This window comes from Sesamum indicum, linkage group LG9, assembly GCF_026168435.1.
Source record: "Sesamum indicum cultivar Baizhima isolate 11 linkage group LG9, ASM2616843v1, whole genome shotgun sequence".
Lineage (NCBI taxonomy): Eukaryota > Viridiplantae > Streptophyta > Magnoliopsida > Lamiales > Pedaliaceae > Sesamum > Sesamum indicum.
Genome location: NC_142665.1, coordinates 25,202,925 through 25,227,767, shown reverse-complemented (window position 1 = coordinate 25,227,767; position 24,843 = coordinate 25,202,925). Strand labels below are relative to the sequence as shown.

Sequence of the window (24,843 nt, the reverse complement as noted above, 5' to 3'; positions counted from 1 at the left end):
ACTTATAATAATTTATTTTTATGCGTTATCAAAATTAATAATTGGATCGAAATAGATTGAGCTTAATTGAAGAGAATGATTTGTTTGGAGATGTGGTCTAAGGATATTTAATCCAAAAAGGGAAGAGGAAACTGCTAAAACCCATTGAAAACTACGCTGCGGGAGTTGTACCTACGTTTGCATCGCAGCGGCAGCTCAACAGGTTTTCCGACTTTTGAACAGAACCCGGTTCCAGTGACCCGACCCGACAGCCGAAAGAAAATTCCCCTCTTTTATTTTTATTTTATTTTATTTTGTGTAAAGTGAGGGAGGATTCGCCCATGTTTAAGCATCAAGATGATGAAGAAAAATTGATGACCAAGATCCAGAAGCCATTTCAGCTTTGCTTCACCTAAAAATCCAATCTTGAACAAGAATGAGGGGAGGCGACGGTATCTTAGGCGCTAGGAACAGCATCAGATCAACTGAGGCGACCATTCTTAGAATCCGAACTCAGTTTCTCAGAAGACGAGAAAGATGGCTGGTCGTTCTCGGAATAATACTCCACGCAGTTTACATGCTCAGCATTTTCGATATTTACTTCAAGACTCCAATAGTCCACGGCATGGAGCCCGTCAACCCACGCTTTTCCGCCCCAGCTAAACGCCTTGTGCTCCTTGTTGGTAAACCGCTTGGTTTGTTGCCCTTTAAAATTTTGCATTCCACGCAACATGTTTGATTAATTGACTCCGAAAACTATATGATGTCCTGATTCCAGCGGATGGTTTGAGGGCAGACAAGTTTTTTGAGCCCGACTCAGACGGGAATTACAGGGCGCCGTTTTTAAGGAGTGTGATTAAAGAACGTGGTCGTTGGGGAGTGTCGCATGCGCGCCCTCCGACAGAGTCTAGGCCGGGACATGTTGCTATTATTGCTGGCTTTTATGAAGATCCTAGTGCTGTTACTAAAGGTACGTTGGCAAGCATTTAAGTTATGCTGGCTTCTTAGGTTAAATTTCGTTTGTCAAATTTGTTCTTGGTACAGTAAATCAATATCAACACTAGAGTAAATAAAGAACATCAAGATGCACAAGAACCTGCCACAAACTTGGTAAAGAACAATATCGCAAAAGGATCCTCATAAAAATAGAAGAAACCTCTACTGAGATCTAAAATAGACACAGACAGGATCAGTTGGTCTACTCAACTACGATTTCTTTTGTTGTACATCGTCATTATCTTTTCTTTATGTAGATATTACTTGTTTATTTGCTAATTTAGTTACTGCATACTGTTTCATTTAGGATGGAAAGCAAATCCAGTTGAGTTTGATTCGGTTTTTAAGAGGAGTCAGCATACATTTGCATTTGGCAGCCCAGATATTATTCCTATATTCTGTGGTGAAATGAAGCATAGCACATGGAACTCTTATCCACATGAATATGAAGATTTTGCAACTGGTTTGTAACTTTTTCTCTTAGCTAAGTTTATCTGCCAGTTAAAGATGATTCCTTAGATTTGGTATCTCTTTCATGCAGATGCCTCATTTCTGGATGAATGGTCACTAGATCAGTTTGCGAGCCTCTTGAACAGGTCCAATGAAGATGCCAAATTGAAGCAGCTTCTTCAACAAGAAAATGTTGTTGTATTTCTGCACCTGCTTGGTTGTGATTCTAATGGTCATGCTCATCGGCCCTATTCACCCGTCTATCTCAATAACGTTAAGGTTGTTGACAATATTGCTGAAAGAGTTTATAATCTTGTTCAGAATTATTTCAAGGACAATTTGACAGCATACGTTTTTACAGCCGATCATGGGATGAGTGACAAAGGTTGAGCATGCCTGTATTCAATCATATTGTTAACTTACTAGCTGTCTGCATACTGGCTACTTTATGGCTATGTATTTGGTGTTAACATCCTGATAGGTTCCATTTCTTGATAGGAAGCCATGGGGATGGACATCCCTCAAACACTGATACTCCCCTTGTTGCTTGGGGGGCAGGTGTTCGACAACCTGTGCCAGTTTCTGAAAACCATCACCATGATGATACACTTCGGTTTATTGATGATCATGTGCATGACATGCCTACCCCATCCGAATGGGGTCTTGATGGCTTAGAGAGACAGGATGTGAATCAAGCTGATATTGCACCTCTGATGGTCAATCTATTAACTACTGGAATTTTAGTTTTTGCTTGACTCATTTGAAATACCTTCATCTATATTCTTAACAATTTTCCCTGAAACTTTTGACAGTCAACTCTTCTTGGTTTGCCATGCCCTGTTAACTCTGTTGGAAATTTGCCACTTGGATATGTTAATCTTGGTGAGGTGAGCTGGAAATGAAACAGATTTGTTAATTTCTCTTTTTCAAGAAATCTTCATTTTGTAATTTTTTCTATTTCATTTGGGATTTCTGGATGGAGTGAAGATGTGAAATAATGTGTCTACCAGGTGGAAGAAGTTGAGGCTGTGCTGGCCAACTCAAAGCAAATTCTCAACCAATTCCTTCGGAAGTCACGTATCCTTATGCCATTTGGTTTGGAATGTGGCCTTTTCGTAACTTTGCTTTGGACTTCTTATTTCAACGTTTGTGTTTGTGTTTAACAAATCATGTCTCCCAGAAGCTGTTTATCCCCTGCATCTGTCATGAATTTTCATTGGCTGTTTAAATCTCATGATTATTCCTGACAAAGTGTCCATCTGCTTAGCACGTGTGGAGCATCATGCTAACTAGTTCATTTTGGTATGCTGCAGTATATGAATAAATCTGCCACCCCATTCTGTCCCTCCCACCTGCAGGGTGGGAGAGGGTGCCAACTGGGGGAAGGCGATGGACTGCAGTGCTGACTAAGTCCTATTTAAAATCTTCGTGTAATTGTTTAATTACATTATTGTTGCTTTTCATATAAAGCTATAGAGGATGCATCGGCGAAGAAAGTTATTCTGGCAACAGTTTCCTTGACAATTTGATAAGAATTAAAGCAGTCGAGCTCATTGCATTTCAAGCCTTTCAAACCCTTGGCCGATTATACTTTGGTCTTGGATCAAATTGAGCATCTACTATCTATTAAGGATTATGAGGCTGCAAAGAAGCTATCTGAAAATCTTCGATGCTTGGCACTGGAAGGGCTTCATTATTTTCAAACTTATGATTGGTTTATGCTCATGACAGTGATTTCTCTTGGCTATCTTGGATGGATGATCTATCTGTTAGTCCACGTGTTGCAATCTTACACTGCATTACCAGGAAAATTTTTCCGCAAGGACCGATCAGTTTACCTGAGGACGAACTCCTGGAAGGTAGAAAGCAAACTGCTAGTGTCAAATTTTCTTCTGCTTCTGTACAATAAGTTACTTTATTAATCCTTGACAGGTATACTTCTCTGGATTTCTCCTGATGGGATCAATGTCAATTATATTGCTTGTGGAACATTCTCCTCCACTCTATCACGCGTATTTTGCCATGACAATATTTCTTTGGGTCCAAATCTGCTGTGAATATCAGTTTTTAAAAGCACTATGGAGAAACATGCTTGAGAAAGAAATTAGTTATTTTGCTAGATTTTTGGCCAGCTTTATTATATCGGTATTTATCCTTGAAATCCTGGTACGTGGCATTTGTTTGGATATTAATCGTTTAAGCATCGAGGATACTCTGAGTCTCATTGTGAGATACTTCATCCTATTCTACTCTGTGCAGGTGAAAAGTTTCATGAAGCGGACGATCTATACTTGGATTTTCTTGCTTGTTGGGGTTCTTGCTACTATTTATCTTCTTTACTCAATACCATGGGACTCGGGAATACCATTTTTTGTATGGCTAGCATGTTGGTTTTTGTCAATCTTTACCTTGATGCCTGCTCAAATTCCAGATAATACTAAACTAGTGTAAGCTTTGGTTTATTTTTGTTTCCCATAAAATTCATCCCTTGTTCTTACTGATGTATAAATATCTGAAAAGACTGATGAATCTTCTGACATGCATCCAAATATTCGTCATGATGTCATAGGAATTTATGGTCTTAATGGGAGATAGCATCTTTTCTAGTTTTAACTGTCTCAGCAAGCTGGTTAAATTATAATCAAGAGCCTCTGAGCAAATGCAAATCCATACTCAATTGTGTGCTTATCATGGTTACCCTTTAGGGAATCTTGCCCTATATATATCTTGTAGTGTAGTGCCTCCGGATAAATTATGAATAAAACAGTTTCTCTTACTAAATGCTATATTTACTTTTGTAGAATTTCTAGTGGATTTATGATTGTAGTAATTGGAGCCGCAGCAAGATATCTGGATATGCATGCCGGAGAGAGCAAATATTGGTTTAGTCTAACTCATGAACTTAGGAAACCCAAATTTAATATCCTTTTCCTCTTTCAGGTATTTCCATGATACATTTATTCAATTTAACTTCAGTAACTGTAGCTACTGAATATCTAATTTGAAAGTGTTGCTGCAATTTATAGGTCCTACTGGTTCTTTCCTCATCAGTTATGGTGTCTTTGTCAACAGCTCGTAGGACAGAAAAGCAAGAATTGCCTGTACTACACCAAGTGATAAATTGGTCTATTGCTGGTATCTTTTGGCTCTTTCTGCTGTCACTGAATCTGCTTAGTTGCCTCTTGTGCTCTTTCTGCTTCTACTTAGATATCTTTATCTCCATTTGCTGTTGGTAATATAAACTTTAACATTTACTAGGATTTGCTTTGGCATTACATAGAATGCCGCTGTTCCATTCTTAAAAGAAGTCAAGGGTGTGCAAAAGGAACTCGAATCATATAAATTTCCCTGTAATTTAAAGTATTGGAGAAGTTCAAATGGAAGTTGTATGTATGTTATGAGTTGCATCTTAAAAGAAGTAAATTCGCATTCATGGGTATAACCTAGGGCTTCAATCTGCATTCATAGAATCTAATTTTACTATTTCTTCTGTAGGTCTATCAATGGTTCTTCCACTTTTTTCAGCAACTGGTATCTTATCTAGGCTTACTTCCATATTTCTTGGTTTTGCACCTGCATTCCTCCTGCTCTCGATAGGGTAATTCTCATACCTAAATGATAAGTTGGGATAGAATGGAGATTTATATGGACAAAAGAAGACTTGCATTGGTGTTCATGTGATCTTACTTTCCTTTGCTACCTGTGCAGATATGAAGCTGTATTCTATGGAGCTCTTGCTCTTGCACTTATGGCATGGATACTTTTTGAAAATGCTTATCTCCATATAAGTAGGATGCGAGACTCTTCAAGTTCCATTGAGGCTATGGAGGATAACCTTGTTTCGGCATCTGAGGATAGATTCTTGCAGTTATCTGATATGCGTATTCCATTAGCATTTGTGAGTAATAACCATGACCAATTAATATACCTTTAGTTGAATTGAATTCACTAGCCTGACACACCCAGTTGTTCTTGTCTGCATGTGTATTTGCTTGCATTGAAACAGAGGGATACAGGACAATTGCTGGCTGTACATGCAACAACATATCTCTTTAACTTCTTTCAATGCTTTTTAATTGATTGCTCATGAATATCAAAAAGAGTAGATTAGTTATAACTCATGAGATCTTTTCCCCACTCTAAACTTATTTGTCATAGTTCAGAAACTTGTGTTTATGTGCTTCAAATATTGTTCTGTTTGCAGATGGTCTTCTTTAACATTGCTTTCTTTGGAACTGGTAACTTCGCAAGTATTGCGAGTTTTGAGATATCTTCCGTTTATCGATTCATCACAATCTTCAGTGTGAGTATAAACTAAAAAAAATTCATAATTCTTTGTAACTTTTGTCTTTTGTACTGACTTAAATGATTTGCTACTGGTTGCAGCCATTTCTGATGGCAGCCCTTCTCATTTTCAAATTATTGATACCATTTGTGCTTGTCATGTAAGTATGTTCATTTCAGTTATTGCTTTGCTTGAAAACTTGACCGAGCCTTTTCCTCTGTAATCCGTGAGTTATGATATTAATTTGTGCTACTTACTACCTCTGGGGTGGGGGTCACACTTCTAACTTCTAAAATACTTTATCCTGTGAACTTTTGTGGCTTTTCATCAGTGTCATATATCTTTAGAAAGGACCATACTATGTGTCAGAACATGAGAGACAGTAAAATATCATAAATGTCAATAAGGGAAAGCCGGGGAAGAAGAATCTGTCTTTTTATCAGTTCACTCGGTAGAAACTCAATAATCAACAGCTTTTGAATAATACTTGCCTCTATTCTAAAGATGACTGATAATTTAGTTGCTTTCAGTTTTGGCCTGAATTAAATCCCTTGTATTTCAAAATCAAATGCAGCTGCACGTTTACTGCTATTACCAGATTGATCAGAGTTCCACTGTTGGGATGCTATTTTCTCGTCATAATTTGTTCAGACGTCATGACAATTCACTTCTTCTTCCTGGTATCGTCTTTCATTTTCTTGATTGATTATTTTTATTCTGACCAACTATCATCACCTACAGAAACACACACACACACACACACAGAGGTTCACCAGGGCAATTTTCTTTGTTGGGTGGTTTGATACTTCGAGGGAAGATGAAAAGGTTGGCTAACATATGATGATGTGGGGGTTATGTGTCTCAGGTCCAAAATACAGGAAGCTGGATGGAAATTGGGAACAGCATTAGCCATTTTGGAATCATGAGCGCGCAAGTTGTGTTTGTTCTCTTGCTTTTTGCTCTTACAAGTATATACACCAAAGACATACAAACTAGGTCCTCTAAGCTGCTTTCTTCCAAACAGATGTGATTTTATTCATTCACAGTATTTGTTTCTGACATTGTCCCCCATTGTTTTAGTTAGGGGGTGGCCCGCACCACACTGTGGGCAATTTTTGGTAAGGAGTTAGTACATTTTTGTGGCAGGGTGGTTGTACTTGTAGGTTAATTCAGGGGTCTTATTTACCAATTATGCTATTAACTGTGAGTGAGAATCAGAATCTTATGTCAGTTATGTCGGTGTGGGGTGTGGATCTTTATTTGGGCTGTCCCTGTCTGAAAGATACAGCCACCAACTACCCTTGTGCCCAAAAAGCCCAAACCAGCTTTCCTCTTCAACAATGGGCCTTATGTTAGTGTACATGTCCAACGTTTTGTGTTGACAGTAGATACGGTGAAATATGCCCCTAGCTACAAAAGAATTCCGGGATTGTCTTTCTCCAGACTGTGTAAGAGCTGTTAAGTAAAGAAAGAGACATATTTATCAAAGTAAGAAAAAAAAAAACTGGGATCCACCACTTGCACATGCCTGAGCTGTACACACACAGCCAAATACTAACATCCATTAACAGCTCTTTTTTCCACATTTTTATTATATAACTCCATTATTATTGTATTTTTCTCACCGACATCTGTGTGTGTGTGTCTGCTTGCTAAGAAATGCAGAGGTGGTGTTCTCAGTTCCACAATATGATTCATTTATACACAAAAGAGGAGGAAATGAAAAGGTTTGGTTGATGAGAGAAATATGGAAGTGCAGCGCGTCAAGAACAGAGATATGAGTTTGTTTTGATTTAATTAATAAGAAAAGAATGGTATAGAAAGTAGTGAAGGTATGCATGTGATTATGACAGAAGATGCGGCGGAGACGACGTTCGCCCCTACTATGCATCATCACCTTAATTTACTCAAATCTTCACTTATCCCCACTCCACTCACTTAACACTTCTCTCACCCTTCTTCTTCTTACATCCTCATTCAGTTCCCTTCCCTTCACTCTAATTTCATTATCTAATACATCTACAAACAAGTGGTGTGTCAAGTCATAAACAATTTACTCTCTCCTATCATTTTCCAAATATCATCCCATATATCTTCTATCTTTACTTCTTATGTCACAATCCAAATTATAGAAATAACAAAACTCTTCTACAACTCATCATATCTTAACTTCACCAAAAATCATAAAACCTATCCATCAAATCATAAAGTTTGTTCAAATATAAATGTGAGGAATAATAATAATAATCATAACACATAATATAGATAGAGATGGTGAGTGATGAGAGACACCCACCCACAAGCGTAGTGGACCAGCACACACCCCGTGATTAATGGGAGATAGAGATAGAGTGGCGGGTCTCTCACGCGCGCAGACGGACATCAGACCTCAGAAATTTTAACCTTAATCACTAGTTAAAGCCCACTTCACTTAAGTAAACTCTCTCTCTCTCTCTCTCTCTCTCTCTCTCTCTCTCCTTCCCTCTTCTTTTAAATCCTTTTAGAGAGAGAAAGATAAGCCGCTTTTACAATTTGTTGGTGCATTCGAGCAAAGCTTAGAGGAGGCTTTAATGGCTTCGCCCTTCCTTCTACTGCTCACCATTTCCCTTTCCCTTCTCCTCCTCCGCCCCGTTGCCTCTGCCCAACGCCGCCCTCCTCACCCACTCCTCACCACCACTTACTACCGCAAATCATGTCCTCGATTTGAGCAGATCGTGCAGGAGACCACCACCAACAAACAAATCTCCTCCCCCACCACTGCAGCCGCCGCCCTCCGCCTCTTCTTCCACGATTGCTTCGTCGGCGGCTGCGACGCCTCCGTCTTCGTCTCCTCCACCCGCTTCAGCCAAGCAGAGCGCGACGCCGACATTAACCTCTCCCTCCCAGGTGACGGCTTCGACGTCGTCGTACGCGCCAAGACCGCCCTCGAGCTCACCTGCCCCGGCGTCGTTTCCTGCGCTGACATCCTCGCCGTCGCCACTCGCAATCTGGTGGTGATGATGGGCGGCCCATTTTACACCGTGAAGTTGGGCCGGAAAGATTCTCTCACCTCCCGGGCTTCCGACGTGGAAGGCAATCTCCCGCGGCCCACAATGTCTATGAATCAAATCATCAAAATTTTCGAGTCGAAAGGATTTTCCGTCCAAGAAATGATGGCTTTATACGGGGCCCACACCATCGGTTTCTCCCATTGCAAAGAATTCAGCTCCATTTTATACAACTACAGCAGGACAATGGAATCCGACCCGGCATACTATCCCGAATTCGCGGCGTCATTGAGGAAAGCATGTGCAGATTACCAGAAAAACCCAACACTATCGGTGTTCAATGATGTAATGACTCCGAATAAGTTCGACAATATGTATTACAACAACGTGAAAAAGGGATTGGGGCTTCTGTCTTCGGACCACGCGTTGAGCTCGGATGCGAGAACCAGAGGTTACGTGGAGCTGTATTCCAGGGATCAGAATGCATTTTTCCAGGCATTTGCGAGAGCAATGGAGAAGCTGAGTGTTTACGGTGTGAAGACCGGACGGAGAGGCGAGGTTAGGCGCAGGTGTGATGCCTTTAACAACTGAAAAATAAAAACCTGTCTTCTAGCCTTGTTTTTTTCTTGTCTTCGTTTCGATTCTTTCTTCTTACCATTTGTTAGCATCATCATAATTATTATGGTTGTGGGAAGCTGATTATAATTACATACATTGTGAATGCATACGGAATTGTTCAAGAAATTATAATTATATTGAGGTTTTAATATAATTATGGGTATGTATGTTTTTTTTTCCTCCTATATATTCAATTGATTAACGCACAAATATATATATATATATATATATATATTATCCACTATTTAAAGTATGCAATGGTTTTTCTTTGTATTACTTATCCTTTTTGTGTTCCATATTAGTTTTAGTTTAGTTTATTGATATGGAAATGTGTGTAACAAATCGTTTACATTTTTACTAATTCATATGATTATAAAGAAAATGAATGAATAAACATAGCTACTTAATTTTTATTCTTTTCTTCGTTGTGTTTATGAGAAATAATATAAGAATACTATTTGTCAATGTTACGTCAAATTACTAAATAGAAGTATGCGATTATATGTTAATTAATGTAATTGGTCATATTACTACAACGCATATAATACTGAGTAAATTGAAATGAAACTAAAATGAGAGGGATGGGTTTAGATTTTCATCATGTTTCCTCACTTAACATCAGGTTATTATTATTAGTTTATGAGATTCTTGCGAGTAAATGAAATTACCTTACCCCGGCACAACAAATATATAATGGTAAGAGGGGGAGATGGGAAAAGCAGGGTAGATGTAGAATTGACATATAATTATTGGTTGTATTAATTACATGGTTTGAGAACTGTCTGTTGCATTGAGCATCATTCTCCATAATACATACAACTTTAAAGAATGCCAACTCATATGGGAGAATCCTGCATGGGATGAGCGACACCTTTCAGTTTTAGGCTATAATAACGCGTATAGTATAGTCATTTACGTGCATGATAAATTAGGTGGGATGGGGTTTGATGGATGCATGTTTCTCAATAATGCCCACATGATGAATTGTAAAGGTTTTCGGTGGAGATGCAAAATTTGGATATTTACAATGATTGAAAAGGCTAAGGCCATGTGCACGAACTGATGGATAGGCTTATAACCTCACCTTATCATTCAAGATTTGTTTGTATATTGGGCCTCTGCATGTGCGGCAACTCAGCTCTGGAACACCTGCTTCAGTGCACTTCAAACATGAATTCCATCCCCACTCACCTCTCTTATCATTTCCAATACTAATCCCCCATCATTACAAGAACTTGAACCATACCGGAAGAAGGTTAACGGTTGATGGAGGAGCATCATACTGAAGAAATGGGATTAGGAGTGGAAGTTAAAGACATCTTTACCAAACACGGCAGAATTCATAATCTTTGTGTTATCTTAGCAACCCCTCATCCATCTAAAGGGTAACCTGGAGATACTCTAGAGAAAATGAAGAGATTTAAATATTGAACGTTGGCGGCGTAGTCTGCAGGTTTCAGAATGAGATGATGAGAAAGAAAAGCTTTGCAGGAAGCAGAAAAGGATAAGTTGGCTTGCTGCCCTAATATCAAAGTCTTGTTGGTATATGCCCATAACACAGTTTAAGACAAGGCATCAGCAGCAGCATACAGATCCATTTCGGCAGTCACATGATAACTATAACTTGTCAACAATAATTGATAGAATGCTCCTATAAATGGAAACAATCACCTGGTGGTTCTAGTAGGTGCCAGGCCAAGAGAGAGAACAAACTCAAGTGCATCAACCATTGCAGTCCCTGAACACCCTGAGTTTCCTTTATGCTTGACCGATAATTCTTACTGCTGACAACTAATGTAAAAAACTTTGGAAAAAAGCATCAGGTGTTAAATTACATATCTCTTATTAAGATGATATCAAAGACAACAAAGAGATGAAAAGCAGTCTCTACTAACTTAACCTGAAATCTTGATCATGCCATTTGAGCTTGGTTCACAAATTTTTCAGTATATGGAAGGAACAGAACACGCAGCATCTGAAAGAAGATTGTTATGCCACCTTCACCTTCATATGGACATAATCCTGCTGGGTATAGAACTGGCAGCATCAGCAATCCAATCCAACAAATTTCTTGAAGCAGAATTTTGAACAGTTATCAACTTTTATATCAGAAAGTTTGCAGACTGGGCTATCAGCAATCAAACAAAAACGTCTCTGATCCCCCTGTTCAAGTTAGCAATTCATAGCATATCCTCTCGAGACTGAATGACAACTATCACATTCACTACTACTCACCAGGTGCTAAGACTGGATAGAGAGTAAACCAAGGAAGATCAACTAAAATACTCCACAGGACATGCAAAACATGCCAATAAGCAATAGGAAATAGCATGTATGTATGAGATCAACATTGCATTACCCAATCCACATGAGAATTCATTCACACTCATCAAAATTCTTTATTTACAACTTCCCCAATTATCATTTATCAAGTTCTAAAAACTCGAACGAAAAAGCACCAATGTAAATAATGAGAACGAGAACCAAGCACCATTAACAGCCTTTGAGAGATCTATATCCATTCCCGAAAAACCACTTAAACAAGATGAAACTCAAATTAGTTAATGAAGAAACCCTGGAAAAATCAGCAAGAACTAGATCCAGTCCGGCCACCGGCTTGACTTTGAGTCCTGCTCAAATCATCATCTGAATTGAGCAACTCCTCCCAATTAATGTCTTCATCCTCCTCATGCTTCTCTCTCAACACCTCCAATATCCTCCTCACTTTCTTTTTTGCATTCTCGCTTCCTGTTTCCTCCAACTTCATCAACGCTTCCTCTGCTCCGGCCTCCTTCGCCAGTCCCTTAAACCTCAATCCGCCATAACTCAGCCCATAAAGTGCAGCCACACAGCTCTCCCGAGTTGCCTCCGATTCAAACTCGCCCTGATTCAGAAAGCTAATAAAACACTCTACCGCACCCCCATCCAGCATCGCCGCCCTTCCTTCTCCGCTGGCAGCCAAATTACACAAAACCAACATGACTCGACCCAACATATGACCTGATTTCACCATACCCAACAAAATCTGAACTACCCCGAGTTTAATCATTTTAACCCGGTTACTCTGGACCAAAGATAGATGATATAAAGCCAGAGCAGAGTCATGCCGAGTCCGCTCCGAATCAGAACGGAGAGCGTGGAGAAGCGGAGGCAACGCGCCTAGAACCCCGATGGCTGTCTTGTTCTGATCGTCGAGGGATAAACTGAAGAGTGCACCGGCTGCATGGTCCCGCGACTCTGGGAATCCGCCTCTTAGAACGTCAATCAGGGGTGGAACAATCCCTGACCTCACGATCTTCACCTTGTTTTGTTTCTCTAAGGACAGGTTCACCAAAGCCGCGACCGCGTTCACTTGCAGACTTGAATATCTGGAGCTGATTAAGGATTTGAGCACTGAGAGCAGCCGCGGAGTGCAGAAACGGACACGTGTCTCTTCCAGGGTTCGGGTCATTTTCCGGAGAGAAACCAACGCCTCCTCTTGCTCGTGAATTTGAGAACTTTTCAGTTTGACAACGAGCTCTTCTTCTTCCGAGAAATTCGTGCCTGAAATTTCGATGTCACAGGACGAAGAAGAAGAATAACACGAAGGTCGAGTTGTTAGGGGCAGAGGAGTAGTGCGACCGATTCTGGGAGTCACGGATTCTTCTGAACTGGCGACGGATATCTCACTTGGTGTCCGAGCCAATTCACTCTCAGGCATCTGGGGAATCAATTTACGTACGATTTTCTCAGCGTAGTAAAAATCCATGGGTTTTGGGGGGTCAACGAGGTGAAGGCGGCACCAATTGAGAATGGTAGACTTGAGAGCGAGGTTGGGGATGACGGTGGAGAAATCGGAGGCGGTGCCGTCGGGTAGAGTTGGGTTGAACGATAGAGAAATGCAGGCATGAACGCAGTTGCGTTCGAAGGAATGGCCCGAGGAAACAATGACGGGGTCGGCCATGATGGAGCCCGAAATTGGACATAGAAACTCAACAGGGATCGAAGGGGGTTGTTGATCTTGAGCGTGAGTTTGTTTCTTGAGCAATAACAAGGGCGATGGTGACTTGTGGAAGGAAATCTTCCACCTCTGCTTCCCACTGCCCATAGTGATTGGTTTGAAGAAGTAATTGGTGGAATGGCTAAGATGAGTGCTACTGCTAATAGTGATGATGAAGAGATAAATCCGGGATTACAAGGAAACCCATAATTCTGGTAGGATTCAGAGTGAATGAAAAGCGGAGGAAAGATTAATGAATCACATTCACGGGGAATACAGTAAGTTGATAATGGAGAAAGAACAAAGGGAAAGAAAGCCCATAAAAAGGGTGGGGATTATTTTTTTTGATTTTGGACAACTTTTGGCACTTTGTATTGGCGATGATTGCAATTGCATGGATTTGAGGAGAATATGTTGGAGCGCAAATTTCTTTCTTTACGAAAAGAAAAAGTTGACAGGAAGAAACACATGACATTGCTCTTATTTGTTTGACCAATCATGTTGAATTTTGATGTGATGGGTCTCTCTCTGTTCCTCACATATCTTCGTCTCTTCAAGTTTCTGAAAATGAACAAAGAGACAAAAATTCATGATGAATACGAGAGTACATGATGAGAGAGAATGTTGTGCTGCTGCATGCAATGCACTCCTTGTTCATCTCCACTCCAGGTCCAGGGTAACTTTTCCTAGTAATTTTCTATCTACTCTGACTCTGAAGTCTGAATTGCAATTCATTGAATGAAAAATGATGTTAAGGAGATTTGCAGTTTTCTAGGTAGAGAGTGGGAACTACGTACTCTGTGGATGAATGCTTACTATTTCCGTAATCACTTTCAGAAACCTAATTAAAATTATAATGTATGAGCTGTGAACCCCACTTCAAGGACGACGACTATATTTGATAGTATAGTAGGTAGGTTCTGAATTTCTTGGATTTTGACTTTGGTAGATGGAGCTTTATCAAAATTTCAAAAGGGCATTAAAACCAATATAATATATATATATATGTATAAATTAGTAGAAACCAAAAGTTTGTAGAAATTAGGGGGTGAAAGGGTTAATTGAGTGAGTGAGTCCGTTGGATTTGCATGAAAACATGCAAAAGAAAGAATGCCACTCGTGCAGTGCATAGCCATAGCCCACTAATTATTGCCTTTCAACTTAATTGTTAAGTAAACTTGTTGAGTTGAGTTTTGTTCTAGGCTGGACATCACTATCTCCTTCCCCCTCTAAGCCTTCCCATCTTTTTAATTAACTCCTGCCTACTTTCCTATCATCAGTTATGTAATTCTCTCTTGTCTTGTGTGCACTCAACAGGTTCAACTCTTTATTAATGAGAGAGACACACTTGCCTTAATTATTTGACTCAACCATCCTTGCAAGTTTTATATCTTAACTGTTACTACTTTACTAAAATAACTATCCAAGTCTTGCAAATTTTCTCAATATCCTCACTTGTGGTGGATTGAACCTTGAACCTGGTTGAATTGCATCTAGGTTGATGTAGGTGTAATTTAAGTGAAACACCAAGATATATATTGCAGAAAGAGGAAGGGGAAATGGGGGAGTTGTTGGGGATGGGGCCTCCTCTTGACAGGAATTTATGCTTTACATCAACCTTTATAAAAGAAGAGAGGATTCTTCCTCTTTACAAATTGACATCCACCTTTTTGCTTAACCTCTTCATTAATGCAAAGCAATTCAGACTTTTCTCACCCCCCAAATTATTTTTGTCACCATGTCTTGTTGTATTTGTGGTGGGTCTAATCAGTGTAATCACATCTCTAATTCTTGATTACCTGTCATAATCCCTTCATCTAAACGCAACAGTTATGCATGATTACTCGTGATTTTAGTACCTGATTAAAGGCATCCATAATATGGGGTGTCAACTGATTCCTAATTATAAAATTATAATATAAGAATGAAAAATGAAGGATAAAATTAAAATTTTAATTAATTATTTTTTATTGATATTAGTATCTTCTAGTCAAATCGTAATAAAAAGGAGTCAGATTTGAATGATGAATTTGCAAAAAAGAGTATAAATATAATTATAATTTTTTTTTCAGAGATAGTGTAATTTCGTTTTTAAATTGAGTTTAAGTAATAATTAGCCCATATATATATATATATAATAGATGGGCTGCATAAAACTCAACGCAGGCTTTTCCTGCTCTAAGCAGAATGGGCTAATACGCTTTATAAAGTCCTTGGACCTATGGATCCTTTTACTTTATGAGATAGCTGACGCATTCACACCCGTTTCGAGTTAGAGCCCATAATAGAAGAAGCTGGTACTTTCCGGGTCCTTCGAGTCAAAACCCGAAAGACGTGGTCAATTTTGACCCGCCCGACGTGACGATATTGCTTGATATCCAAGGCATAGTAAAACAATTTCTTCGTGCGTTTCGGCCGCGTAAGAAATCCAAATTCAAGTACACCTCAAATTGACTTCCGCTCCAAGCCAGAGCTGTATATAACTATAGCTCAACCTACGGCCCGATGCAATTTGACTACAATTTCACAATCGATTCTATTAGCGAAACATAAGTATCAAATCAGGATGCTGGGAGGAGGGACGGAAGCTTTTCCAGATTTAGGGAGCCACTGCCAGCACCAGGATTGCCTTCAACTCGATTTCCTACCTTTTACCTGTAACGCGTGCCGCAAGGTACTTCCCTATTTTCCTTCCAATTGATTCCTTGTGCTGCTTGCTACGTGTTTCTCATTGTTTCATCAATTTCTTTAAGTACGTTTTTATAATTCCTCCAAGTTTTAATTTATACCAAAACCTGAATTGAAACTCGATTTTCACGCTTCTCAATCGAATGAGGATTTAAATGTAAATTGTACCTGTTGTTGCGTGTTTGCAGGTTTTCTGCTTAGAACACCGATCATACAAATCGCATGATTGTCCGAACTCCGACGTCGGCAGCCGTAAGGTGTTGGTATGTGAAATTTGCTCCGCCGCGATTGAGACCACCGGACTCGGAGGGGAGGATGAGAAGAAAATTCTGGAGTGGCACGAAAAGTCGGGAGACTGTCATGCGAAGAAGAAGATAAAACCGACTTGCCCGGTACGGCGGTGCAAGGAGGCTTTGACGTTCTCCAACACGGCGACGTGCAAGATATGTCGGACTAAGATTTGCCTGATGCATAGGTTTCCAGCGGACCACGCCTGTGAGCAGCTGAGATCGCCTTCCTCTTCGACTACTCCAAATAACAAGTTTTTGATTGCTTTGGCTGCGAGGAGCGGGAAAGATTGTGGAGACAAGTATGCTGCCCCTACTCCGCACCCCTTTGTTAAAGCTTGATCATTGTTTCCGATCCACCTTGTATGCACATTATAATTATTCTTTTATGTACGGAAGTATTAACTTTATTTGTCAAGAAAGTATTCTGCCAAGTTTTTTCTTAACGTCTTCCAGTCTAAAGTTTCAAGTATTCTGAACTACTAACACGTTGCACCAATAATTTGATTTTGGCATAAAATCCAACAAGTTCAAGCCTCACGGAGCCAGCGGCTGAGGGCAAGAACAGCCAGAGTAGAGGTTCCAGATAGGAGCGGACCATTAGGAGTAGAATGCCGTTCAAATAGCCAGGGCAAGATAGAACCCGCAGTAGGAACAGTAAAATTGAGACACTAAAGGGGCTTTAACAAAACGACTTTTGCTTTCTAATGACATGTACCATTATAGTTTATACTAACTAATGATATTTGTTGCACCCAAAGTACACTTATAGCATAAACTTCTCAGTTTAATCAGGTTGATATACACAGTTGGAGGCCAGTCATTGTTTCATAATTCTGGCAAAATAGCTATTGCACGTAGTTGATGTGTGCTTGAGTTGCTGGGCGCTTTGCACGAGCCTGTAAAGCAAGCAGTATCTTTTTCCTTGGACCCTGCAAATCAAAAGCATCCAGAGTTACTCTCATTTTTATTTCTTCTTGGGGTTTGGGGTAGGGGGGATCAGCTGTTAGAAGCTGGAACCTGTTTCTTTTCTCTCAATCAAACATTTAACAGCAAAAATCTCATAATGTCAAACAGCAATCTCTGTCATCTTAAGAAGACATCTAATCCATACATTTTTTCTCTTTCATTTATCTTCAATGTTTAGGAGTCTGTTTTAAATCTTCGCCTCCAGTCTTTATGATATTTTCATTTGTCTCACTGGCTCTTTTTACTAGAAAGTAGGAAGATTCACAAGGCACATGTGCAAAAGCTGTATCTCAGCGAAGGGTAAGAATAAAGTATACCATTGGTATTCCCAACTCCTTCAGGTCACTGTCCCCCATTTGTTTCAGTGCAACCATATCAATCTGCAGCAAGGTTCCACATTAAAATATTGCATACTCATTACATGTGTTGAAGCTTGATTTTATTTTCACATAATAAAATTCATATTTAATGGTGTTTCACTGCTTCATGATAAGTGGAGTCTTACAAGTACTATGAGAAAACGAGTCGAAAAGAAGTACATATAGTATAGGACAAAATACTGGGACCTAGGATTAAACTGATCCGCAAGAAGCTTACATATAATCTTCTCCACAATTAGCTGGACACAAGATGCTGGTTGAGGACAGGTGTGTTATGCATGCTGCTGAATCTAAAATCTAATTGTCCTATTGACAGTTGCAACTCTTGTAGCCAAATGTCCCTCCTAAAGCTTCCACTGTAACGATATTGTGATTAAGACTGTACATCTATGACTATCATATTGGATAAGTTTCACCAACCATTCCCAATAACAATCAAGAAGTCGAGAGATACTTTTAAGTTGCAAAACCAATCGGATGCTTCAAATTTGAGATCTGTGCTGTTGCAGTAATAGCATGTTTGTATCACCCCAAAGGTCTGGCAGAGTATTCTAACTTCATAATATTTAAATACAGTTCCTTTAAATCTGGGTTTGTAGCCATAATATAATATAAGATTCCATCCTTTTCAGCTTTCTTATGCATCATTCATCAGAAATTCACCTTAAACGGAATAGGGTTGAGTAAAAATGAATCAATCAGGAGACTTCATGTATGGCAGAATTCAAAAGTTTTCCTCTCCAAAATTCACAAACAATCGGAAATTAAGTAGACAGAAAGAAAATGAAGATGTTTCGTGTATTACTTTTTGACACAACAAGGTTGCATACCTCTTCAGCTTGAAAGTTGATGGAGTATTTTCCCAGACCAATTGAATGCAATAAGTTACTCACCGTGAGCGGTTGGCTCTCCTACAAATTATAAGAGAGAAAAGTGTTAATAAAGAAGCACTAATACTAAGCATTCAGTGATAGACTCATTGCAGTTAATATTATTACATAATCCAGAAGAGTGAAAATCATCAGCTCTTCTAGACAAAATCCTAAGATCTGAATACTCAAAATAATGCAGAACTACAGTGTTGTCTCTACTTGTATCCACAAGGAAAATGCGTGCTTCAGGATTGTCAAGGAAAAACCTAGGTCAATCGCACAGTCAAATTCAATAGCGGTTGTAGACTCATGGAACCAGTTCGATAGCATGATTCTGCGCTGGATCATTTGGTCAATATATCAAAATCTGGATTATTTTGAAGTTATTTATAATGCATCTTACTTTAGCAAAAAGCTCCTGAAATCAATGTTCAATATCGTCCTGATATTGATAGGTAATCGTGCACAAAAGAATCAAGTTTTAAGTGCATGTGTAATTGTCCTCCCGAGTAATTTGATGTCTCATGTACAAGTTGAACTTATAGCCAAAATAGATTATTACAGCAGCATGTTCAAGTTTTTCTTGATATGAGAATAGGCTATTTAACTTGAGAATTGCTTAGCACAGACAAAAAAGAGTAACCACTTATTCCATGAAAATTCCTCACTAGCAGAAGAGGTGGGGAATCTAACAGAGAGAATTTTTACTGGGTAAGGAGATCTGGGAATGCCACCAGGTGCTGGAGCAAGCTCCGGAACCAGCTTGCCAGAATCCAGAGGACCTCTTGAGGTGGTAGGCACCGGCACCTTTGGCCTAGAAGATTCCATGGGATTACTTAGCAACACAGGCCCTGTTCTTGAAGCATCTATTGTCCTCATTGATTGTACCCGTGGCAGTTCATTCATTGCACTCCTGGGTGTAGAAATTCCAGCAGAAGATCTGGGAAATCTATCTGGGGACCTTGTTCTTACTCCATTTGGGGTCCAAGAAGTATAAGAACTTCTCATTGAATCCCCACGCACAGTCTCAACAACCCTGCTTGAAGATGGTATGTTTCTCAAGAGGCTCCTATCAGGAGATTCCATTGAACGAATAGCTCTCGACACCTTCTCATGTAGTTCCACTTTTTTACGCTGCTCATTCTCGAGCTCTATACGCCTAGAAATTCTCTTTTGCGTTAGTTTCAAACGGAGATCCTTGGGATCTAAGCGAGAATCTGCGGCCATAAAATTCAAACACCCAGGAAAAGAGGTTGACATGCACAAATCATTTTAACCGGAATCCATAAAGTTACATGTTCAAGAGATCAACAATTACCATCCACGTGGCTGCTGTATCCACAGCTCCTTGCACTCTGATCCTCTCTCCTCCTACGCATAATCCCATCATAACCATGCAAAAGAAGAAGGCATTTTTCTATCTTCATAAATCCACAAATCTCTAGAACTTGAGCCAAGAAGAACGCCTAGCAAGCTAGCGGAGCGTAAACTTAACCCAAGTGACAGCAGAAAAGCGGGAGGTACTAACCTTTTGTTACGACTAAATGAGTGATCAGCACTGCTCGATTCTGACAATGATCTTTTGCTTCCCGATGCCACTGGAGCGTTAGCACGACCACCATCAGAGTCTCTCCACGAATCCTTCACCACTTTCTACACATAAAAAGCACAAAAAAGAAAACACTAAAAGAATTAGCCGCATTTCAAACAAGTGACAATCTTTATCAAATTTAAGCTGAATAACGTAACTATTCTTTTTACTATATGGTAAGCAAAATTAATCAACCGTAGCCTAGACAATGAACACATCAGATAATGATGAAAAAGGTCGTACCTGACCAGAGCGGCCGAGAGTGATGGTGACTTGAGGTTTTGCCATTTTATAGTTTCCCAGTTGCCCCTCCGACTTAAGAGAAGAGAGGTTGACTTACAAATACATCTACACAGAACAGGTCTCAATATCGAAGAATTTCGGGACGAAGAAAAAGCGAGGGATCGTTCCACAACGGTTGATGGTTAAAAGTACCGATATTAGTATGAGCCCTAGAAGCAAGTTTTGCAGGGAATTTTTATTAGGTTTTTCAATCTGAAGAAGCCTCTTCATATCAGCAAATATTTTATTCGTATTGACCAAATTAACCTTGGACATCGTGGATAGAAAAACAACTGCAGTCGGTCTACTTGGGATTTAATCATTAAAAAGATTTCTTTTATTTTTTATTTCATTAAAAAGACTTTGCTTTCATCATACATTAGCATCGCTGATATTCAAATTGAAGAATTTGAAGTTCAAATACTACTAATAGTTCCTAATTGGGTCTTGCATCCTTTAATCTCTTATGTTGCAATATATAATGTTAATTTGTTCTTCAACGGGGAAGTGCAAAATACCCAACACCTTCAACTAAAAATACATCTTAGCTCACTGGAAAGAATTTTCACACAGCACCTGGAACAACAAATTAACAAATCACTGCATATATAGCTTTCGAGAATTTTTGAAGCAGCATCAAAAGATAAGGTATGAGTTCACCTTTTGAAATTGAATCAAACAAGCATGGCATGAGGAGAAGCCACAACAACGAATGATGTGAAACAAAGGAAGCCCATTGCTAATATGGCATACAGGATTATATTTTCTTCATCATAGACATAAATTTACATTCACAAGTTGCTATTCATTACAAGAAGAAAGCATCACATATTCGCTGTTGTCTCTTTGATTTCTTCCAAGGATATGACCTGCAGAGCAGAAGGTGCTTCCAGTAAGACAACAGTAAACGCCAAAGTTCGCACATGAGTTTTCTACAGCCAACGAACCTAAGGCAATAAACCTTTATGCAATATAGGATTGATCAGGTTAAAGAAGGAAATGATGCAGCTTTATAACAGTGCAACTAGGAACTTTACATCATAGTGCCTCCAATTCCACAGATAACATTTTAGGAAATTTTGAAGTTCAGAGCCTTAGGCAAAACGAAAAAGCATCACACTACAGCCATACCTGTTCCTGGCCGGCAAAATCATTATCAGGGGTGAGAAAAAGCATGCAGTGGCATTCCTTCCTGCCAATGCAACAGTATGATTAGAATATGAAAGGCAATTGAAGCCCAACATCCAACTATGATAACCAATTAAGGGTATTACAAAGAGAAACTTCATATGAATAAGATTGCAGACAAATGAAACTAATAATCAAATATTAAACAGTCATGGCAAATAAATATATAATAATTTAAATAACAATTTCATGGGTGGTTTGAATCAATCAGACTGTAGAATAGGTAATCAAGGAGAAATATTAACATATGTACAGTAACTTACTAGGTAGAAAGACGAAACTTAACAAGCCAAGCTATTTCTAAAGACATAATTTTTGCACTGAAAACTTACAACTGCAGTCACCACAAGAATGCAATGACTTGTGGTTTAAAAAGAAAAGCTAAAAAACAGGAGGAAGCAATGGTCACCAAAAGGATGAGAATGCAACTTTTTTGAAACTGGGCCGCTTCGACCTCCCAAATGGGCAATGGGACAAACTTATCTATGTTTAAGAGGGTGTTTCAGTGAGCTTATAAGCTCTTTAAAAAAACTTATAAGATGTTTGAGAGTTTAGAAGATGCTAAAAAGCATTTGGTAATGCTAGAAGCTTATAAGTTGTTTAAATAAACTATGGAATTGCCAACTTATTGCTAAGATCTTAATAAATTCCTTCAAAGTAATTAGAAATTTGTCATTAATAGCATTTTATAAGCTCCATGATCTTATTTCATCCAAACACTTCAACAACTTAGTTTTAAAATATGATCTAACATCTTATAAGATGAATGAGCTTATAAGATCTTTTAACTAAGCCTAACCAAACCCCCTTTAAGAATCGATGTGCTTTTTATGTCAAGAACAAAAAGAGAGAGAAAGAGAAATGGTGCCCAAATATTCAGTGTAACTAGCCACTAAAAGTTCTTTATTCCCTTTACAGAGTGTCCAGATATTTCAGATTGCAGGTGCAGAGAGCATTAGGCCTCTGCATTCCCAATATTGTTATAATCTTAACACCATAGTTGAATTAATCAACCTACGATTCCTTCCTCAAATCTAATATCCCAGGTTTTGGTGTATCAAAGAAATTCCAAAACACAAAATCAAAGCAACTTTCTGAAGCTTGAACTTGAGATACACTTCCAAGTTCAGGAGAAGAAACATGATCCTCCAGGATATTGACTAGATATGAACAATATGATGCGACCTTCAACGTCTAAAATTACCTTTCTCTCATAGGGACACACGGACAATTCCAAAAGCCCTGCTGTGCCTCAGCAGCTTTATCATCATAGTGCCTGAGTTGTAAGTGGTGTAAACATCTTGAAGCACCATAATGTTATAAAATTTGAACTACCTCTGAAATGAAATAGGAGAAAGAAACATATTGTTCAATCCAAAAGTACAAGAAAAACAGTGGATAATTACCTGCAAGGGCAAAGGGGTGCACCTAATGTATCCTTGTGTTCTGCCAACCCCTGCAACCATATGTTATTCATGACCAATGATTCAAATAGAGTTTGTGACAATCCCCAGCTCCTCTTCCCACATTATAATTATAAACCAGAGAAAGAAATAACTAATCGTAATTCAAAAGGTTTTTCATTCCTCATAGAGTGAGATATATTCATCAGGTGTAGACAAGAAAATAATAGGTTAACCATCTTACTTCTCAGGTGTAGACGGAAAATGGTAGGGATATTCAAAGAAAAATAAACAATTCTTAAAGCTTAGCCAAACATACATGTAACTGAGAGCAGTAGCTTGCACAAGTTATTAAAGTTACCACATCACCAAACAAAACAAATTTTAGTCATTAACTGTCCCAGCTAGAAGCAAACTATACTGGTATAGGGATAAGTGGAAGAAAAGAAACTGATTAAGATGAATGGGCGTGAATATAGTCTATGTAAATGTAACTGGGATGTTCTCTACCTCAACTCATTTGGAATCCATGGACAAGTAACCTTTAAGTCACACGCCGATTTGCTAACCAAAGCTAAAAGATCAGGGTGGCAATTGTTTGCGCTTATCATTTCATTTAATTGAGAGATAAACTACAAGTAACTAATTCATAGAAATTTTGACTTCACGATCCATGAAAGACTAGTGTGAAAGACAAGATTTAAGGAATGAAATTTACTAGCATGAATGTATATGATCAGTTTTTTCACCATACACTAGGCATTTATGGATTGCTTCTACAAGGACAGAAAGAAAAAAGCAAGACCGCAAGTAACGGAATAAATACCTTGATGACAACCGAGGTGACACCTTTATCGACACAGAAATACGTGCCGGACTTGCGAGCATACTGCTCCGAAAATTTCCTCATTATTTCTACTGATTTTTCAGTTGGCTCTACTACAAATTGCACGCAACCATTTCAAACTCGATAGTTTCAATTCTAATTACCAGGGAAAACAAATGAAAATATTTATAAAAAAAAAAACACTTAATTCAGTGGATTCAGGTTACCTTTAGCCACAATTCCATGGCGGCGAGGCGGCGGCCGGGCGACGGATGGAATGGCGAAGCTTACGCTGTAAGAAGTGGAAGCCTGAAGAGCTCTCATGGCAGAAGCCTTGTACCAAATTTAGTTCTGTAGCAACAACAGCAATATCTATCCAACAGATTGTCCGGAATCTTTGGATGAATTTTGCTGTTATGTTTTACTTAGAATTTTTTCTGAAATTACAAAATATGATTTTATGTGAGTGATTAATTTGTAGGTGGTGAGCAGTAGCACTGAGCTCCAGCACCACTCGTTGACAATATCGGCGGACGAAATCACAGAGCCACTCCTTCAGTCCTCACCTCAAATCCGTCACCCACATCAAATGTATGGGCTGGGGTTAGACTTGGACCCAACTCTACATTGGACTTCCTACGAGATGGCCCAAGTCATGAAAAGAGTTGGGCCCAAGTAGCGAATAAGGATCCACAAATGGGCCAATAAAATGTACAGTTTCACAAAGTACAGCCCACATATATAATTAATATTTTTTTTTAGTATTATCGCTCTCACTCTTTTTTCAATATTTCTCATAATTTTGTTCTATCTTTATAATTAATATACTTTTGTTAAAATTCAAAATTAGCTTTGCACGTACATTTGAATGTGTCGCGTACACTCATATAAATAAATTATATGGGAATACCATTTTTCAAATGATGTGAGAATAAGTAGATAGAATTAATATTCCTCAACTCAAAATGTAGAGTGATATGATCATTCTCTCCATTTACATATAAATGTGTAGAATTTGCATGACTCATGACTGCCTTTGTTGGTTTTGTGTGGGGACAAAGAG

The 24,843-nt window shown here is 38.9% G+C and overlaps 6 protein-coding genes across 16 annotated transcripts; 3 read left to right on the top strand and 3 right to left on the bottom strand.

Annotated features, from left to right (window-relative positions):
* The first annotated feature begins 96 nt into the window (after window positions 1-96).
* On the top strand, window positions 97-6,944 carry LOC105177168 (sulfatase and phosphatidylinositolglycan class N domain-containing protein). The gene is made up of 18 exons (XM_011100219.3): window positions 97-662; window positions 758-949; window positions 1,283-1,438; window positions 1,517-1,810; window positions 1,924-2,141; window positions 2,238-2,312; window positions 2,436-2,502; window positions 2,959-3,284; window positions 3,358-3,591; window positions 3,685-3,872; window positions 4,227-4,365; window positions 4,452-4,560; window positions 4,921-5,023; window positions 5,134-5,323; window positions 5,630-5,728; window positions 5,812-5,870; window positions 6,285-6,390; window positions 6,576-6,944. Exons 1-18 carry the CDS (start codon window positions 416-418, stop codon window positions 6,738-6,740), a joined length of 2,967 nt encoding a protein of 988 aa, XP_011098521.1. The 5' UTR covers window positions 97-415; the 3' UTR covers window positions 6,741-6,944.
* Window positions 6,945-8,135: 1,191 nt separating this feature from the next.
* Window positions 8,136-9,469, top strand: LOC105177169 (Peroxidase superfamily protein). The gene has a single exon (XM_011100220.3). It carries the CDS (start codon window positions 8,281-8,283, stop codon window positions 9,286-9,288), a length of 1,008 nt encoding a protein of 335 aa, XP_011098522.1. The 5' UTR covers window positions 8,136-8,280; the 3' UTR covers window positions 9,289-9,469.
* A 572-nt stretch (window positions 9,470-10,041) lies between these two features.
* Window positions 10,042-13,927, bottom strand: LOC105177170 (U-box domain-containing protein 40-like). 7 transcript variants are annotated; one of them, XM_088885182.1, is made up of 4 exons: window positions 11,216-13,927; window positions 10,987-11,106; window positions 10,400-10,716; window positions 10,042-10,166 (listed from the first exon to the last, which is right to left on the bottom strand). In XM_088885182.1, the coding sequence occupies exon 1, from the start codon at window positions 13,400-13,402 to the stop codon at window positions 11,900-11,902; it is 1,503 nt and encodes a 500-aa protein (XP_088741308.1). In that variant the 5' UTR covers window positions 13,403-13,927; the 3' UTR covers window positions 10,042-10,166; window positions 10,400-10,716; window positions 10,987-11,106; window positions 11,216-11,899. The 7 variants fall into 7 exon arrangements, with proteins under 7 accessions (XP_088741308.1, XP_088741306.1, XP_088741304.1 ...); XM_088885180.1 differs by having other exon boundaries at window positions 10,400-10,464; window positions 10,562-13,927; XM_088885178.1 differs by having other exon boundaries at window positions 10,400-10,762; window positions 10,987-13,927.
* Window positions 13,928-15,704: 1,777 nt separating this feature from the next.
* PMZ (zinc finger (AN1-like) family protein) lies at window positions 15,705-16,715 on the top strand. The gene is made up of 2 exons (XM_011100224.3): window positions 15,705-15,968; window positions 16,171-16,715. The coding sequence occupies exons 1-2, from the start codon at window positions 15,861-15,863 to the stop codon at window positions 16,609-16,611; spliced, it is 549 nt and encodes a 182-aa protein (XP_011098526.1). The 5' UTR covers window positions 15,705-15,860; the 3' UTR covers window positions 16,612-16,715.
* A 235-nt stretch (window positions 16,716-16,950) lies between these two features.
* On the bottom strand, window positions 16,951-20,589 carry LOC105177171 (uncharacterized). 4 transcript variants are annotated; one of them, XM_011100222.3, is made up of 7 exons: window positions 20,325-20,586; window positions 20,019-20,143; window positions 19,809-19,861; window positions 19,184-19,707; window positions 18,449-18,529; window positions 17,556-17,618; window positions 16,951-17,201 (listed from the first exon to the last, which is right to left on the bottom strand). In XM_011100222.3, the coding sequence occupies exons 1-7, from the start codon at window positions 20,367-20,369 to the stop codon at window positions 17,118-17,120; spliced, it is 975 nt and encodes a 324-aa protein (XP_011098524.1). In that variant the 5' UTR covers window positions 20,370-20,586; the 3' UTR covers window positions 16,951-17,117. The 4 variants fall into 4 exon arrangements, with proteins under 4 accessions (XP_011098524.1, XP_011098525.1, XP_088741310.1 ...); XM_011100223.3 differs by having other exon boundaries at window positions 19,199-19,707; window positions 20,325-20,582; XM_088885184.1 differs by lacking the exon at window positions 17,556-17,618 and having other exon boundaries at window positions 20,325-20,589.
* Window positions 20,590-20,952: 363 nt separating this feature from the next.
* On the bottom strand, window positions 20,953-24,346 carry LOC105177173 (ferredoxin thioredoxin reductase catalytic beta chain family protein). 2 transcript variants are annotated; one of them, XM_011100226.3, is made up of 6 exons: window positions 24,008-24,346; window positions 23,781-23,890; window positions 22,958-23,007; window positions 22,756-22,827; window positions 21,495-21,555; window positions 20,953-21,232 (listed from the first exon to the last, which is right to left on the bottom strand). In XM_011100226.3, the coding sequence occupies exons 1-6, from the start codon at window positions 24,102-24,104 to the stop codon at window positions 21,188-21,190; spliced, it is 435 nt and encodes a 144-aa protein (XP_011098528.1). In that variant the 5' UTR covers window positions 24,105-24,346; the 3' UTR covers window positions 20,953-21,187. The 2 variants fall into 2 exon arrangements, with proteins under 2 accessions (XP_011098528.1, XP_011098527.1); XM_011100225.3 differs by having other exon boundaries at window positions 23,781-23,893; window positions 24,008-24,342.
* Window positions 24,347-24,843: the final 497 nt, after the last annotated feature.